Raw genomic sequence first — 20,001 nt, forward strand, 5'->3', positions numbered from 1 at the left:
ATTTATTCAGTTTTATTAATTTATTTATTTTTTTTTTTTTTTTTTAATTTTTCCTATTCTGTGATTTGACAGTGGAATTTTGTTTACCAATAAAAAAATAAATTCAGGTCTGATTACAATGGGACTGAACAGTTTTATAGCCAGATTGGAGTTGAGCAAACAATTTAACGGAATAATTAACAAACAACAAACCCAATCTCAATAATATTGAAATTCACAAACCATTCATATAACCGTTGATTGAATTGTACACACAACTATTTCCCCCCACTGGAAATAAGGTGCTACTATTCGGGATTGTGTGGAGTTGAATAGAGAGTTGCCTGTTTAGTCTGGAATTCCCTTTCCTGTTTCCTGCAGAGTCTAACAGTTTGAGGGAGGAAACTATTTCCATAGAAGGCTTTTCAGCATCTAGGTACCTCAACAATGAAGGGGTGGGATTTTGCACGTTGGAGGGAAGGGGGGGGCAAGTGCTAAGAGTTCATCAGAGCACATTCTATTGAGGTATTTATACAACAGGGACATAGTAGAAAGCTTTCCAGCATTTACCCAAAAATGTGTTAAACTCACTTTCTATAGTGTTGGGTGCAAGTAGAAATCACATTCCAAGTAAAAGTTCTTTCATGTGCTTACATATTCAGTCAAAAATAAATCTAACCAAAAATTATCAAGTTACACAATATGAATATAGGTTTACGGTTCCTAAAATTCATTAGAATTGTTCGCAAGGACATGCAACAAATACAGTTGTAAAAAACATTCTTAGGATTGAAACTTCAATTTTAAATGCAGATGATACTAAGAATACACTTGTGAACTTCTTAAAACTTCTATCTGGTTATGGCTGTCAGAACGAGAGCAAGCTATTCTGTAGATTAAATAAGATTCTGTTCAAAATTCCATGCAGACCCCCCGCCAACCCAACTCGAGTTGAAGAAAATGCATCTAAAGGTCAAAGGTTACATTGTGTGAATAATATTCAAAATACTCAAGATAAAACCAGTAGTTTGAATAATACAAAATTATCAAGTCGAAATTTTAATTAAAAACGAAAAATTAGTTTTCATATTTCGCTGATCTGCCATTCATTATTATTTGTTTAAAAATGACAGACTGACTTATATCCCTTTGTCTTTTTCTTCACCCAAACTTGTTTTTATTTTTAATTAAAATTCTACTCAATAACTTAATTTTTGGTGTGGATACCTATTTTTGCTGGTTACGTGTCTCATACGATAAAGTTTTAACTTATTAATCAAAAAAAGAAAGAAAAGTTTTTTGGTACGCACCATTAATGTGTAATGCTTCTGTTTGGAACACGGCTTGCAGAGGAGGGAAGTAGATGACCAACAGCTGACCGATAAGGGAACCCCCCACGGCTATCATGAACATACGATTGGTGAAAAATCCTATCTGGAATATGGATTTGGTCTGAAACGAACAAAACAAATCAAGAACTTGAGTAGTCAACAGCGAAAACATTTATAAAAAATTTTTTTTTTTTTACATAGTGGGGGGCTATACAACCCCTTCCCATTTCTCAAGTTAAGGAGCCCAAGGAGTTCACTCATAGTCGCCTAAAAACGTAGAAATTTTTTGGAGGTGGTGATGATTTAACAGAGAGTGTTAATGTTCCTTCGATTTTTTTTTCATACTCAATATCGATAGATATGTTTTAAAAGAAACAGGAAGAAACAAGTTTTTACTTCGTCCCTATGCATGAATCGGTTGAAGTATGGCAAAATTAACATTTTCTAACAGAGGGGAAAAGGAAATAAAGCAAGGGAAAACTTGGAAATAGAAATAAACTAAAAACAGGAAAAGAAAAAATAAGGACAAAGCTCTAGCAATTTGGCTCTTTCTCAAAAAAAAAAAAAAAAAAAAAAAAAATCAGCTTTTTTTTTTTCTGTGTTTCATGGACGTGAGTAACCAACAACAAAATACCTGAAATTTCTAAACCTGGCAGCAGACTGTTTCCATGTTGACGCTCTCTGTCCATGTTTGTAAATTGTCTACAAAGTTTCACTCATTTGTTTTTTTGCCATTAAACAACATGCGGGGACACTTCACACTCACCAAACCTTACCCCTCCCCTCCAGATTTTTATCTGCAGTTTTTATCTCAAAGATAAGCTTAACAAAAAAAAAAAAATCTTTACACTAGTTTGGAATGGAAATGACCCATAGATGCAAATCAGAGGAGGCGCCAGAGTTATCAACAATTTTGCACATTGTATTCAGATATGCTTATTATTAAATAACAATTTTCGTCCTTAAAAATTGGTGGACGAGTCAAGCAATAGACGAGAGTTTATTTCCATGGTGGGACTACGGAAAGTGTTGTGAATTTTATTTACGATTTTTCTGCATGGGTGGCATTTAATTTAGGTCACCCTGTAACTAACAGAAAAGTTTCACTTCTGTGGTCGATTGCTTGTGGCATACGTGGATGATGTTCTAGTATGCTATCCATCTGTTTCTCTTCTAGTTAAAAAGTCCCCTTAAGGAAAAAGAAAAGGAAGAAAAAAAGGAAAAGAAAAGGAAAAAAAAAAGAAAAGGAAAAAAAAAAAGAAAAGGAAAAAAAAAGAAAAGGAAAAAAAAGAAAAGGAAAAGGAAAAAAAGAAAAGGAAAAAAAAGAAAAGGAAAAAAAAGGAAAAAGAAAAGGAAAAAAAAGAAAAGAAAAAAAAAGGAAAAAAAAAGAAAAGGAAAGGAAAAAAAGGAAAGGAAAAAAAAGGAAAAAAAGAAAAGGAAAGAAAAGGAAAAAAAAGAAAAGGAAAAAAAAGAAAAGGAAAAGGAAAAAAAAAGAAAAGGAAAAGGAAAAAAAAGAAAAGGAAAAAAAGAAAGAAAAGGCTCTCACCTGTGACCGACAACTGAGGGCATTGAACATGTCGAAAAAAACAAAACAGGTGAAGGTCATTGTTGTGTCTCTCGGAGTTATCTTGTTGTCACTCAACTGCAAAAAAAAAATAAATCTCTATATAAATAAAATGAACTCATTTTTTTCCCCGTCTGATTTTGACCTTAATAGGATTAAAAATCAAGATATTTCATGCAAATATAATATGCACAAACGGCAGAACAATATCTGAGGTGTGTTATAGGCTTATTATTTCTCAAATTCCTCGATAATCTTAGATTTCTATACTTTTTCTGCTGAGAAGTCACGGCCAAAATCGGTTAAGATCAATGGAAGTGGTAAAATATTTTCTCTCTAATAAATTCCTCCTCCCCCTGCCACCACTTAACACCGTTTGGGGATCGTTCACAAGGAACAGTTGAGAAGAGAACACTGGTTTGGCTTCGTAGTTCTTTCATGTGAAGTTATTTAAAATCACTAAACTAAGCTGCAGTGCTCTGTGGCGTAGTGGTTAGCGTGCTGGACAATTCACATTATATTTTCACGTTCGCGCCAACCTACCGTAGTCGTTTTTTTTTTTTTTTTTTTTTTTTTCCTAAACAACTGGAATGGACTTTTCTTGGTGGCCGAACTGTTAATGTTGCAGATGTTTTTTTTTCACACTTTATTTTCCTACTTTTACTCATGATTCCGGGTTTGATCCTTCCTACTTACCTACCATAACATTTTTTAAAATTTGCAGGCATTCCATGACTCCTGCCACTTGGAAGTGATGTATTTGTTGATTAGTGGTTTGTAATCAGTGTGAGGTACTTTTGTATTGCTGATATTCATTTTTAAAGATTTTTTGGCTGCTGTATCAGCTTTTTCGTTGCCTTTGAGTCCTATGTGGCTGGGAATCCAACAGAATATGATGTCAGTGTTTTCGGAAAGGGAGGTGATTCTTTCCAGGAGGTTTATGATTAAGGGGTTGTTCAAGTTTTTGTTATTTAATGACGTTAAGACTGAAAGTGAATCAGATAATATTAAGTATTTGTTTGACTTAGGTTTTTGGATGATGTCTAAAGCTAGGTCTATGGCTGTTGATTCAGCACTAAAAATTGAGCAGTTGCCTGGGAGACGATGTTGTAGTATAATGTTGTTAGATATGCCTGCACTTCCAGCTTTGTTTAGTTCTTTGGAGCCATCTGTGTAGATGTGTGCCCAGTTTTGATATTGTTCTAATATATTATTGAAGTTATTTGTATAAGTTAGGGGATGTGTGTTGGATTTAGAAGATTTTGTTACATTCTTGAGTTTTAAATTTACCGATGGCTGTTTAATTAGCCAAGGTGGAGATTTTGGTTTGAGGGAAACATGGATTTCTGTGGCATCTATTTGGGCTTCTGTAAGAAGGTCTTTTATATGTAGGCTGTATGGTTTAATAATATTTTCTCTCCCATTGAAGGAGTTTGTGTGTTGTGGGTTGAAAACACAATTGTTTGCAGGGTTTGATGGACATGAGAGTTTTAAGCAGTATTGAAGGGCTAGTTTTTTCCGTGTAAGTGTCAGTGGAGGTTCGTTAGACTTGGTGTATAGGCTTTCCACTGGTGAAGTGGTGAAGTGATGAAGGTTCCGAGAGCCAGTCTTAAGCCTTGGTGGTGTATTGTGTTTAGTTCTTTTATATATGATTCTCTGCTCGCCCCATATATGAAGCATCCATAATCCAGCTTGGATCTTATTAAGGAACGGTATAGTTCAAGTAGTGTGATTTTTTTCAGCGCCCCAGTCAGTGTGGGCTAGGACTTTGATCAGTTTAATGGCCTTGTGACATTTTGTTTTTAGCTTTTTTATGTGAGGTATGAAGGTCAGTTTCCTGTTGTATATTAAGCCCAGGTACTTGTGTTGTTCTACGACAGGGATGATATTGTTATCCAGTTTTAGGATGGGATCATGGTGAGTTCTTTTGAGTTTACAAAAATGGACGCATTTTGTTTTTTCTTTTGAGAATTTTTCGTTCAGCTGTGGTCATGTATTTTGATCGGTAGCAGATGAGTAAGTCGTCCACGTATAGGGCACAGTTAGTACCAGGGTTTATGTTTTCAATGATTTTATTTATTTTTATGTTGAAAAGGGTGACGGATAAGATACTACCCTGAGGTACCCCCATTTCTTGTTCTTTTTGGGCTGAGAGTGTGTTGCCTAGTCTTACTTTGAAGTGTCTATTATTTAAGGGATTGCAAATGAATTCTGGCATTCTGACCCTAAATCCAAGTTCATATAGGTCTTTTTTAATGCCATATTCCCAAGTAGTGTCATATGCTTTTTCTACGTCGAAAAAGATTGTTATTAGGTATTCTTTTCTGGCAAAAGCTTCTCTGATGAATGTTTCTAATCTGATTAGGTGGTCGATGGGGCTTCTATTTTTTCTGAAGCCTGATTGATATTCTGTTATCAGGTTTTGGCTTTCAAGATACCATGTTAGTCTTTCATTGACCATCCTTTTGAAGGTCTTGCATAAGCAGTTGGTGAGGGCAATGGGTCGGTAATTTGTTGCATCTGAATGGTCTCTTTTTGGTTTAGGTATTGGAATTACTATGACTTCTTTCTAGTTTTTCGAGATGTTATAGTTCAGCCATATGTCGTATATTTTTGTAGAAGGTAGTTGAGAGATGGTTTTGGTAGGTTTTTTAGAAATTGATATTGGATTTTGTCAGGGCCTACTGCTGTATCATGAGATTTTTGGATTGCCTCTTTTAGTTCTGTTCTGTTCTGTTGAATGGTTGGTTGTAATGTTCTTCGTTTTTTTGATTTGAAGTTAATTCTGTTCTTTTCTTCGTTCTGTTTTAGGGTTTGGAATTTCTTTGATTGTTTTTTTGATGAGGAGTTTATGGAGAATTGTTCAGCTAGTTTGTTTGCAATATTTTCTTTGTCAGTAATTTTTATGTTATTGCAAGTAAAGTGTTTGATTGGGTCTTTATTGTTTTTCCCAGATATTTTTCTTACCATCTCTCATACTTTTTTGATACAAAGTTTTTCCAGGTGTTCCTTTTTGCTTCTTTGCATGATGATGATGAGCATTTAGGAGTTTCCTCCCTTACAGAAGCAATGTCATCATATTTTTAATGACATGTTCAAGGGTTTTAATGCTTTCATAATCAGCATGCTGATGAACTGCAGTAACGGTGAAACATGTTAATGCAGCTCATCAGCATGTTTTTTTCTTTTTTGTGGAAAATTCATAAAATATTCCACAAGTTTATAAATATATATAAAAAATAAAACTGTTTTTATATAAAATTGTTATATATTCCACAAGTTTATATAAAAAAAAAAAAAAAGGAAAACTATTTTTCTTGCTCACCTCTCTCCAGAAAACCCACAATGTTCCTGAGACAATGATGAAAACAGACAATAAAATATAAATAAGTAAACTTTTCGTGATTATTGTATCGCGGACTTTGCGAGGAGGCTGTCGGATAACATCAGGATCAACTGGTTCGACTCCCAAACTGGAATGAAAAAAATAAAAAAAACTTAATTGTCAGCAACCATTTTGTGTGTGTGTGTGTGGGGGGGTACCAATTTTCATGTGACCAAGTTAAATTTTCCAAGTTATTAATGACATTCCACTGAAGAATGAAATCAATTTCATTAAAAACAAAAAAATAAGTTGATTAAATTTGAATTTCTTTCCACTTTTATTGATAAAAACAAGCACTATTTTTTTTATTGATAAAAACAAGCACTATTTTTTTTATTGATAAAAACAAGCACTATTTTTTTTATTAATTCTAAACTAATTTATTGCTTGTGAACTGAATATTTTAATAACTTTTAATTAACAGTGAAAAAAAAAAAAACGTTATAACCAGCAAAGATTAATGGGAGTGCTTGAGATAAGTGTGCCATAAAAGTGGAATGTGTTAGATTTTTCTGTTTCATCATCCTCTACTTCCACAACGGCAGTAAACACCAAAATAAACAAATGGGATCTGCTTGACTCAGACAGTCACCACGTTTTATGGCCCGAACGTCTACACATTTACAAGTGAGTAAGAGCCTTACTTTTGGTATGGTTGTGCATGTGCAGTGCCATACCTGCGTTCGCCTTGTCATGCATTGCCTACAGAGAAATTAACTTCACCCTTCTTGGGACGGGTATTTATCTAGTACAATTACATAGTACACTTCCAAATTATTTGTACGCAAACTCACATCGAAACATTTATAAAATATTGTAAAAAAAAACTTAAATTGCGGCACTAACCCTCAAGCAGATTTAACCGGCTTCCTCCAGGAGGAAGTTTCCTGGGAGTATGAAATTCATAAACTGTCTCCAGTTACATGTATATCCCTGTGAGGGGAGATGACATAAGGTTTTTGCAACTCTTGCGGGGAGGTGTTGGCGGGCGTCCTTCTACATACAATGGCGGGAATTCCCAAATTGGTCACCCATCTGATACTGACCAGGATCAACATTGCTTAACATCAGTGATGTAACAAGAACTGTTGTTAACGTGATTAAGTTGTATACAAACAAAATTTTTTTGAATAAATAAAGTAATGTAAACCAATCAATGATTGTGTTTTAGTATTATAAATGTTATAGTATAATATATTTAGTATTATAAATGTTATAGTATAATATATTTAGTATTATAAATGTTATAGTATAATATATTTAGTATTATAAATGTTATAGTATAATATATTTAGTATTATAAATGCTATAATATAATATATTTAGTATTATAAATGTTATAGTATAATATATTTAGTATTATAAATGTTATAGTATAATATATTTAGTATTATAAATGTTATAGTATAATATATTTAGTATTATAAATGTTATAGTATAATATATTTAGTATTATAAATGTTATAGTATAATATATTTAGTATTATAAATGTTATAGTATAATATATTTAGTATTATAAATGTTATAGTATAATATAATATATTTAGTATTATAAATGCTATAGTATAATATATTTAGTATTATAAATGTTATAGTATAATATAATATATTTAGTATTATAAATGTTATAGTATAATATATTTAGTATTATAAATGTTATAGTATAATATATTTAGTATTATAAATGTTATAGTATAATATATTTAGTATTATAAATGTTATAGTATAATATATTTAGTATTATAAATGTTATAGTATAATATATTTAGTATTATAAATGTTATAGTATAATATATTTAGTATTATAAATGTTATAGTATAATATATTTAGTATTATAAATGCTATAATATAATATATTTAGTATTATAAATGTTATAGTATAATATATTTAGTATTATAAATGTTATAGTATAATATATTTAGTATTATAAATGCTATAGTATAATATATTTAGTATTATAAATGCTATAGTATAATATATTTAGTATTATAAATGTTATAGTATAATATAATATATTTAGTATTATAAATGTTATAGTATAATATATTTAGTATTATAAATGTTATAGTATAATATATTTAGTATTATAAATGCTATAGTATAATATATTTAGTATTATAAATGTTATAGTATAATATAATATATTTAGTATTATAAATGCTATAGTATAATATATTTAGTATTATAAATGTTATAGTATAATATAATATATTTAGTATTATAAATGTTATAGTATAATATATTTAGTATTATAAATGTTATAGTATAATATATTTAGTATTATAAATGCTATAGTATAATATATTTAGTATTATAAATGTTATAGTATAATATAATATATTTAGTATTATAAATGTTATAGTATAATATAATATATTTAGTATTATAAATGCTATAATATAATATATTTAGTATTATAAATGTTATAGTATAATATATTTAGTATTATAAATGTTATAGTATAATATATTTAGTATTATAAATGTTATAGTATAATATATTTAGTATTATAAATGCTATAATATAATATATTTAGTATTATAAATGTTATAGTATAATATATTTAGTATTATAAATGTTATAGTATAATATATTTAGTATTATAAATGTTATAGTATAATATATTTAGTATTATAAATGTTATAGTATAATATATTTAGTATTATAAATGTTATAGTATAATATATTTAGTATTATAAATGTTATAGTATAATATATTTAGTATTATAAATGCTATAGTATAATATATTTAGTATTATAAATGTTATAGTATAATATAATATATTTAGTATTATAAATGCTATAGTATAATATATTTAGTATTATAAATGTTATAGTATAATATAATATATTTAGTATTATAAATGCTATAGTATAATATATTTAGTATTATAAATGTTATAGTATAATATAATATATTTAGTATTATAAATGTTATAGTATAATATATTTAGTATTATAAATGTTATAGTATAATATATTTAGTATTATAAATGTTATAGTATAATATATTTAGTATTATAAATGTTATAGTATAATATATTTAGTATTATAAATGTTATAGTATAATATATTTAGTATTATAAATGTTATAGTATAATATATTTAGTATTATAAATGTTATAGTATAATATATTTAGTATTATAAATGTTATAGTATAATATATTTAGTATTATAAATGTTATAGTATAATATATTTAGTATTATAAATGTTATAGTATAATATATTTAGTATTATAAATGCTATAGTATAATATATTTAGTATTATAAATGTTATAGTATAATATAATATATTTAGTATTATAAATGCTATAGTATAATATATTTAGTATTATAAATGTTATAGTATAATATAATATATTTAGTATTATAAATGTTATAGTATAATATATTTAGTATTATAAATGTTATAGTATAATATAATATATTTAGTATTATAAATTTTATTATTATAAATGCACTAAAAAAAAGGGGGGGGTTGATATGGCATAAGACATTAAAAACCAAGCAAATCGTTTTACCTTTGAGCCGGTGGTCCATCCATAAGAATATTGATCCATAGAATTTGCATGGCATTCAATGGATTTGGAAGTTTCATCGTTGTCGACAGTGCAATTAGGGACAGTGCCGCAATACTCCTGTTGAATTTTGCAAAGATAAAAAAATGAAATAAAAACGTGTCAATTTAAACGATTATTTTTGTTTAGTAGAAGTCTTCCAAGTCTTACTAATGTACAACTGACAAATATTTACATAATTATGTATAAAAGAAAAACATTTTAAAGTAGAAATTATTTTTTTTATTATATAAAACTATTCTGAAAAAAAAAAAAAAAAAAAAAAAAAAAAAACATCTTAAAGTAAAGACTAAAAATATATTTTGATTATAACATTTTGTTAAAAATAGAACTATTCGAGAGAGAAAAAAAAGCATTTCAAAATAAAGACTAGTGATGGTACGATTTCAATATTTTTCCCAATTCTGATACAATTACTGATTCTAATTCTTTTAAATTTCTAAATATAGTTGTTTTTTTAGATGATGTAGGGCGGGGGTTGGGGTGGGTGGGGGAGGTACTACAACAACTATTAAAAAAAAAAAAAAAAAATGTACATACAATTTCCTAAATATAGAAATGTACGGAGATGATCTATAAGATTTTAATTTTACTTGAAGTTTAAAATCAAAAAACTATTATTTCATCATAAATACAAACAATGGAAAATTAAGTTTTAACCAAGAACAAACAAATAAAAACAATGAAAAGAATCGTTTTTAGCATCGGAAAATAGGCACAAATTTTTCTGGATCTGATACCCTAAAAAGTTGTGATTTTTTTTTTTTTGGGGGGGAGGGGGGTCTATTCCAATTAATCGTCCCAACACTAGTAAAGCTTATTTTTTTTTCATGCAAAACTGAAATGAGATAAACATTAATCAGAAGGACTTTTTTTTGTTACACACTGGCATGACATGGCAGAAATTATACTAAATAGTACATGGAAGTCAAAAAGAAACTATTTTCATACAAAAAAGAAAATCTAAAAGATTAAAAGCCGATAAAATGGAAGTGGATGATGGGATGTGTGCGTGAGAGATATATGGAACGGGTGGGGGATACTTACGTGCTCAACTGAAATTGGACAAAGTTTCGAATATTATGAAATATGGCCTTTCCTTCTTCAATGGCTGACCTGGAAAAATATTTTAACAGAAAAACATAAAATTGTAAAAAAAAAAAAAAAAAAAATTTGTGGAATGACAAATTATTGTTAAATTTCCTGGGATTATTTAGAATTTCAAATTTTCTTTGGACTAAAAAAAGTTTTGTTTTTGTTAAAATCAACAATTCATCAAATTTAAGCAAAAATATAAGGTTTCTATTTACTTGTTTCTCCATGACAGCAAAGTTAGACACAGTTTTTAATGAGAGGACAATCCTGTTTCTCAAAAAAAGGCCCTCTGGATTGAAATAAAAATAAATTTACTTCAATCTGGAAGAATTTCATCTTCACTGACTGAGGACAGAATAGACTAGATGTAGCATCAGAACAGATACTACACTTTGTTCCTAACCAAAATGAAATGCAATGCTATTAAGACGGTAAATAGTTTAGAAACCCAGCAAATGAATTTATGGCAGAAAAAAAAAAAACAGAATAAAGAATCTACTTAATTGTCATGTCGAAATTGGTAACATATCCAAAAATTTAAAAAAGCAAAAAATCAAGTAGAAAATTAAATAGCTTCTGAAGAAATTGTAAGTTTTACTTATAATAAACAGAAGAATTTTTATGATAGCAGGGGAGGTAACTGCATAAAAACAACAATAATAGTGGATAATTGGATCGTGAAAGTAAAAGTTTTATGTAATAATTAGGGCTATGACAACAGAACATTCTTTTCATTGTTTTGACTCTCGAGTATATATCCGACACAGTTAATCAACTGAGAACCACATCACTATATAAAAGCATATAAGATATCAACGTATACACACTCGAGAGTCAAAACAATGAAAAATATATGCTGTTGTCCTAACTCTAGGAATAATATAGTAATTTTTCACTAATTTTCACATGGCAATTAAACAGATAACATTGGTTTTAGTTGAAATAAAATTTTTCGATTTTCGTTATTCCAAATCAGCACTGAAAAGGTTGATTGAATTATTTCTCTTGCATCCAAAACAAAGGATAAAAAAAAAAAATTGATTCTTTGATTCCAATAGAAAATCAAAAATTTGAAGAAGGTCAAAATGTTGAAGGAATAGAAATATCAGCAATCAAAAAATAATTTTTTCTTTTTAATTGTTTTTCTGTCTTCAATTTATTTTTTGTTCTTTTTGCAATTCTTTTTATTTTAATTTTGGTCAAAAACTAGCAGAACAATAACCGGAAATAAAAAAAAAAAGAGGAAAACAAAATTAAAGGGAAAAAAAAGAAATTCAATGAAAATAAAGGAAAAGAAAATTGAAAAACAAACAGTTTCCTGTTTTTTTTTGTTTTTTTTTTTTACAAGTTTTTTTTTGGGGGAGGGGTTTTAATAATTAATATTTAAAGAAAAATGAAGGAAGATATGTTCCTTTTTTTTTTTTTTTATAATGTTTTTTAGAAGGCGTTTTTCTTTTATAGTAAAGCTTAATAAACAAAACATTGCAGAAATCATGTCTTGGTTGGCAAAACAAGATTGTTCGAGTCGTCTATTTTTCAGATTGGTTAAGCTTTCAGCAATAGAAAAGTAAATGAAATAAAGATTTACTCACAGAATAATGGAAAAATCATCATCCACAAGAATCATGTCTGCTGCTTCTTTGGATACGTCTGTGCCGGATTTCCCCATGGAAATTCCAATATCGGCACTTTTTAAAGCCACAGCATCGTTGACACCATCTCCAGTCATTCCAACGACGGCACCATTGTTCTGCATTGCCTAACGAGAACAAATAACGAAAGAAATAAATACAGTCAAGAGAGAAGGATATAATAAGCATAAACCACATGACAGGTGGGGGGGGGTATTAAGTACAAGTCTAGAGAGGGGTGGGGGGCAAAAATTTTAATCTTTGGATCCATCTCACCCATCATAAAATACACGGTTCAGATCCTCCAGGTCACTTAAGCCTGAGATCATAAAGAGTTTCGGGTTGTATTATTATGAAGTGTTGATTTTTTTTTTCTTCTTTTTGAGGTTCTCCGGAAAAAAAAAAAAAAAAAAAAATTTAACTTAATTTCATCAAGTAGTTTCTTTTTTTACAGCGAAAAAACAATTTATGATACCGAGCAAAATGGTCGATTTTTAGGAAGAAAAGCTCGTAATAAAGATGGGGAGGGAGTATCGGCGCTTTACATAGAGTTATCTCCCCGTGGCGTGTTAAAAATTTCCATAATGGCCGACTTCAACGCGCTCTCATAAAAACGTTTTTCCGCTATAAAAAAAAAAAAAAACTACTCAATGAAATTAAATGAAATTTTTTTTCGGAGATCTTCAGTCCTAAACGAATACATACAATATAACCTTTTTTTTTTTTTTTTTTTTCGATATTTTCATTTTTTAATGTGTTGATTAAACTGTACAAGTGCTGATGTTTGTTTTTGTTCTAATACGAAATGAATTCTGGACCAGCACCAAATTTTATTATTTGCAACAGATGAGCCAAAAATAAAACAATATTAAAAAGACCAAAAAACAAAAAGATTCAAGATTCAGAGTGAAAAATGCACGCCTGACTTTGTTTTTTTTTAATATAATGAAGGCATAAAAAATATAATTTTAAGGCTAAAACTAACCTTTACAATTTTGTGTTTGTGTCTTGGGCTTGTTCGGAAAAACACAGTGACATTATTGATCACTTTTTGAAGTTTGCTGATATCCATGGTGTCAATTTGGTCTCCTGACAGTGAACCAGCACCGATTGTCGTCAAACCAAGACGAGCACCTGTGGCAAAAGGAATAAAAATAAAATTAACAAATTATTCAAAAATATTAATATAACAACATATGGATACGCCACCTGATAATACTGATGTAACTAAGAAAGCTATATATATATATATATATATATATACATACATACATATATACATCAGTCTAAAGACTCTTTGAGTAAAAAAAAAATGTAAAAATAAAAAATGCAGTTTAAATTCCCGAGAAAAAAAAACTAAATTTAATCTATCACTGACTTAGCAGTTGCATAAGCCGACGTCTAAAAAGTCTACAATTACAAAACAGAATTCAATTATATAAGGATGAAACACAAAAAAGAAAAGAAAAAAAAAACTTAACTAAAATTGTTAAATAGAAAACAGGGATCATCAGCTGCTTACCATGTAGCTGTTTTGAAGATTTAAAAACAGGACAGCTGTAAAATACATGGCTCTCCAGTGGAAAATACTACTTCCCAATAACAAAATGTAGATACAATACAGTAACTATATATATATATATATATTAAATAAAAAATGAGGAATAAAAGTTACATATAGCTTTATTATAACATCAGATCAATAAGGAAAGATTAAGATAGAGAAAAAAAAAACTCTTAAGCAATGACATTTCGAAGCTAAATGCTTCTCATCAGAAGTGCCAGCATTATACAAAACAAAATATAGATAAAAGCGAACTAAGAACATTTAGATTGAAAATGAAGGAGGTATATATTAAGGAAATATAAAATACAACAATAAAAACAAACATAGAACTTGAAAAAAGGAATTACGTGAATAGGAAGGTAAAAAGGAGGTCTTAAATATCTATTACTATTATATAAAAGGAACTTTGTCTTTCAATGTGACCAAACCAACAAAGTTTCCTGTTCTGCACACATCTCCCTACACTTTCAGATTTAATCGTCCCCTGAAGTCATCAGGCGTAAGTGTCTTCAAGGCTCACATTACACATGTATCGCATCATTTTCATATCATTTCTCATCATGCAACACATGTCTCCAACCCACACTGGCCACGTTTCACTCTGATACATCAACAAAATAATCATGTGACAAAATGGGCAATGCCATAATCTTGTGGTTTATCTATTTTAATGCATCTGGTCGTTGATGAGCAAAGTCTGAATGCCCTATGGATCTAATCTGAGCACAACCTCTCAAGGCACATTCAAAGTTCATTACTTGACATCTATGCAGATGACACAACCATCTATGGCAACACGTTGAAGAGCATTAATGTAAAGATCTTTGTTTCTCTCTCTTTGGCATGGAAACTGTAGTGCAATGGGGAAAAAGGTGGGAGATTACTTTTAATACGTCCAAAACCAAGTTTCTTTCCTTTCACCACCATTGTTCTAATTTTTACTTCTCCCCAGTTGAAATGAATGCCTCTCTCTTTGGAGAAGCCCACTGCTTTGATAAGCTTCTAGGACTGACCTTCACTGCGAACCTCAAAGTGGAAGGCACTTTTGCACTTTGAGCACTGGATTTCCGTAAATGTCGGTTTGAGTTTGGCCAGCAGCTGACATAAATCACTGGAATATGCTGAGTGCTTATCAAGTTGATTAGCCAACGAAAAGGCAATAATAAAACGCTTCGCACATAAAAAAAAAGAAAATAAAATCGCAGCAGGTGCTTTTAATAAATTAAAAGAAAAAAATTAGGTTATGTCTCAATAAAACGTACAAACCACCAATCTGTAACAGAATGACGTGAGGAATGGTTTCCAACTATAAAACCTTGTTTGATTGTTCTGGTTGAAATTTAATCAGCCCCCCCCCCCCCCCCCGTTTAATAAATACGGCTGTTATATTTTTTTTTGTTTTTCTATTTTTGTTGTTGTAATTATTATCCGATAAACGTTTTTATGTTTTCCAAGCATTTTTTTAAAATCTGATTGATGCTTGGCATATTTTGGCAGTTTAGATCAGCTGTCGAGTGATGCCAACATCACAGAAATTTGGTACGCAACGTGCAAAAGTGCCAAATGGAAGACTAGGATCAAACCTGTTGTGAAGATTGCTGGAGAAATGGTTGGATCATTCTATCGCTCCAGAAGGTATCTCACTCCAGACAATTCTCTACCTGTATAAGAGCCAAATACATCCCAAAATAGAGTACTGTTGTCACATCTGGGCAGGAGCTACTCAGATACTCAGAGTATCCTTTCCTGTCTTGACAGAATGCAAGACTTCGGAATATGGTGATGGATGGCTTCTTCTCTTCCGTATAGCCCCCCCCCCCCCATTCCCCCTTTTTTTTTCAGAAGAGACATTGCTAGTGTTTCTTGTACCCATTTTCTCTTGATCATTATTTGCATGATGCTCATCTCTCCCTAAGCATAAAACATTTACAACAAAATCTCATCTGGCTACAACCACTACACAATTTTTCTTTTCACACTCCATGCTTCTAACAGTAAAAATTGAACTTTCATGAGCAAAATTTGTTTTCTGAGAATTATCTGTGGAACACAATACCACAGGGCTAATTCTCAAATTCAGCCATTGTTGGCAATTCTCATGTTGGTAAGTTGCATTTCTTAAATCTAGGGCCAGGGAGTAACGGCTGAGAACAGAGGGTGAGGGTCGATGAGGGGTTGGGGTTCGTAGCATTATTTATTAATCTTGAAACGAAAATGTCAAATGCTTCTATTTACCAATGGCCTTAGCCGTTTCTTCAGAGTCGCCAGTCAACATTTTGACTGTGACTCCTCCCCTCATCAGTCGCTTGATCGATTCACGGACCCCCGGCCTTGGGGGGTCAATGATTCCAACTAAACCAACAAATATTAAGTCCTTCACGTCACCACCATATGCCATAGCCAACACTGGAAAAAAAAAAAAAAAATTTGAAAATTACAAATGTGATTTAAAATTAATTTTATCAAAAAGAAAAACAAAAAAACAAAAGAAAATAAAAATGGAAATTTATAAAAAAAAAAAAAAAAAAATACAATGAACATTATAATTTTTTTAATAATTTTCATTGCTTTTTATTTTAAATAATTTCCAGTTTTTTTTTTATAATTTTCATTTTTTTTGGATAATTATCCAAAAAAAATAAAAATTATCAAAAGGAGGAAATTGTTTAAAAAAAAAACAATGAAATTTAAAAAAAAATGGAAATTATTTAAAAAAAACAAAGCAATGAAAATTATTTTTAAAAATTAAAATTATTTAAAAAAAAAAAAAAAAAAAAAAAAAAAAAAAAAAAATGGAAATTATCAAAATTCAAAATTTTAATCAAATATTAATTATCAAAAAAAACATTTGAAAATATTTGTTTCTCCAGGTTTTATCAATTTGCAGTTATTTTGTGCCATATTGTATCTCCTTTTTGAAAATGCTGATATTATAGTCATCAGTTTGAGTGCATAATTCAAATGTGCGTTGTAAAAGCACAAACTTGAGAATGAATGTTCAATCCTAAAAACCAGATTGACTGCTGAGTCAGTCTGGTAAACTCGGAGGTTGTGTCTCAATAAAACATACAAACCATCAATCTGTAACAAGATGACGTGAGGAATGGTTTCCAACTATAAAACCTTGTTTCAAATCTCACTATGATTGTTCTGGTTGAAGTTTTTCATGAAGATCAGAATTTCATGGAGCGATTCACTTTGTGCTTCTTTGGTTTAATACGAACTCAAAAATAAGCTGAGGACAGATTGATTCAACAACGTACATGGCAAAATGGCAAAGTAGAAGCCACTGGATGTGCGACAATTAAAGTCTGTGATGAGAAATACATTTTGTTTACTTTTCCAACTGTCATGGCAGATTTGCTTCTTTTTTTTTTCAATAATTATTTTCTTCAGTTCAAGAGAAATAACTTTTTTTTTTTAGGTTATAACTAAAATATCTGACGTGCGAAAATATGCTAATCGAATATGTATATAGATATGTGTGTATAGAACTCAAAATTAAAAGAATATGTTAAACCTATTCACAACTAGCAGGGCTACCTGGCATTACCCTATATAAGTAACATATTCATATTAAAACTATCTGCCTTTCCATGTTTCTCCTCTACTCAGCCCATTCCTCTCTCTGAACAAACACACAGACACACATACAGACAACTGTTCCTTTACATAGATTAGAAAATTAAATTTTAATGCGTGTGGTAAAAGTTATCTTTAAAATTTTTATTTTCAATTTCTCAGTTGTTAACTATGCTGTAAGATCACCCACATTTCATTGTAAATAATTTTAACTCATAGATTATGGAAAAACTGACCTCTCAATCCTGCAGTTCCCATCCTGGCTGCCTGACTGTAATAATCAAGCGTATTTCTTTCATGCAACGGTAAGATGCTTCCGTGGTGGTAGAATTTGGTACACATCTCGAGGACCCGTTCCAAAGCACCTTTCACAAAGAACACGGGTGGACCGTCCTGACAATTGAAGAAAGAGAAGTTATTGATAATCGAAATTGATGCAACCAAGATTTAACGAAACAAAAGATGTTTTATTTTTCAAGTTTTAAACCAAAATATAAATTTATTTCTTCCAACTAAATTTTTTAATTTTTTGTGACATTTTCACAAACAAAAGTTCAATGAAATTAAACGAACAATTTGCATATGTTGTTTCCAACAAGCATGTATTTGTGCACCTGTCAATTACTGCGAGGGAATGATCAAGAAACAATGAACAAAGTCTTTGTACAGATGTGCGTGGTCGCTGGTCTTTATTTTTTTTTTTTTATCGTTTTTTCAATGTGTGGGCCATTGATCCTTTTATGGTTGTTGAGCGTATGTTTAACTCGAGATAAATCTATAAATTATTTTTATTGGAATCTTTTGAGATGAGTAATTTGTGAATTTGTTTATTTGTTATCCTCATCTTCATAGTAGTTGTTTCACCACGTTTTGGCCAACTCATCCTCTGGCCTTCTTCAGGTGGTTAATCGCAACAGGATAGGAACACTGAGTTTTGTAATTATATCCCCAGTAATTACTGCCTTTCATAGTTGTTTCACGTTTTGGCAAACTATTCCTCTGGCTTGCTTTGAGTAAGATTGAAAACGCTATCTTCAGACAATGTTCACCTGGAACCGTAGAGACTTAAAACAGTGGATGGAAGCGTTGACTCTCTACGGTTCTAGGGGAGCACCGACTGAAGATAGCGATTTCAAACCTACTCAAAGCAGGCCAGAAGATTATTTTTATTTTTTTTATCCATGGGGGTCACCACTTATCAATGCCCGGAAGCCACTCGGGGATAAGCGTTATTGCGTGTACAGTAATCAATGGGATAGTGTTGTAGTAATTGTTAGTATTGGAGATTTGATAAAGTGTCTTACTTAAGGGGGCAGTTCATCAGGAATTTGTTTATGTTGGATTTGAAGACATCCAAGTTGTAGTCAGGTGGGAAATAGGCAGATGGAACTGTTCCGTAGGCGTGCACTTCTAAGAAAGAAGCTTTGTTCATGGAATCTACGTTTTGATTTAGGCACAGATAAAGAGTGGGGAAAATTATTGACAGTGGTTTCAGCTAGACGGATGTTTATCGTGAAAGATTTGTGAGGGAGGGACCAGAGATTGGAGCTCAGATGAGCACTTGCTATGGAAATAACGATAAAACAAAGACGGGCTTGCAACGTCTCTTCTGTGGGAGAGAGGTTGCAGGGAAGAGAAAAGGGCATCCCCCACTGAGCCAAGAAGTCTATTTTGTACTCTGTTAAGGCAGGATAGGCTGTTTTTAGCAGCTCCTGCCCAGATGTGGCAGCAGTACTCCATCCTTGGATGTACTTGGCTTTTATATAGATAGAGAATTGCATCAGTATTGAGATATCTTCTGGAGCGGTAAAAGAATCCCACTATTTTTCCAGTGACCTTGGCAACAGACTTGATGTACGTGTTCCATTTCAGATCAGGAGTAAAGGTCAAACTCAGAAGCTTGTCAAAACATGGAGCCTCCCCAAGTTTGCCAAAAACATGGTGAGACAACAACAACTATGACGAGGATAACAGTCCGCAAAAAAAAAAAAAAAAAAAAAAAAAAATTATAAACTATACATGCATGGAAACACAATGGAGACTTGCTGCGGTTTTAAAGGTTTTATTAGCGTTTTTTTTCTTTGGGGGAGAGATCACATATTTCCTTAACATCAAAATGGTTGATGGGCAGAGTCTCAAAACAATATTTACTTAGATTCTCTCTACATTTCCAGAAGCATCTCTCTCGCTTCCTGACTTTGACTGCTCAAAACTGTTCTCTTCCTTAAAGACGTGACATAATCTGTTATATTACTCAACACCTGCATTTCTAGCATGTTTTATC

At 30.6% G+C, this 20,001-nt stretch overlaps 1 protein-coding gene across 6 annotated transcripts in view; it reads right to left on the bottom strand.

The window, feature by feature from the left end:
• LOC145259796 (calcium-transporting ATPase type 2C member 1-like) overlaps positions 1–20,001 on the bottom strand; it is a 204,110-nt gene that overhangs the window by 1,051 nt on the left and 183,058 nt on the right. For all 6 annotated transcript variants that reach the window (XM_080117561.1, XM_080117562.1, XM_080117564.1 and 3 more), the window contains 9 exons: positions 17,954–18,110; positions 16,371–16,541; positions 13,554–13,702; positions 12,530–12,696; positions 10,890–10,958; positions 9,786–9,902; positions 6,200–6,347; positions 2,857–2,952; positions 1,290–1,431 (listed from right to left, as the gene is read on the bottom strand). In XM_080117561.1, the coding sequence (XP_079973687.1) occupies positions 1,290–1,431; positions 2,857–2,952; positions 6,200–6,347; positions 9,786–9,902; positions 10,890–10,958; positions 12,530–12,696; positions 13,554–13,702; positions 16,371–16,541; positions 17,954–18,110 (1,216 nt within the window). The remainder of the gene's footprint in view (positions 1–1,289; positions 1,432–2,856; positions 2,953–6,199; positions 6,348–9,785; positions 9,903–10,889; positions 10,959–12,529; positions 12,697–13,553; positions 13,703–16,370; positions 16,542–17,953; positions 18,111–20,001) is intronic.

This window comes from Euprymna scolopes, chromosome 35, assembly GCF_053919585.1.
Source record: "Euprymna scolopes isolate OS-2025 chromosome 35, ASM5391958v1, whole genome shotgun sequence".
NCBI lineage: Eukaryota > Metazoa > Mollusca > Cephalopoda > Sepiida > Sepiolidae > Euprymna > Euprymna scolopes.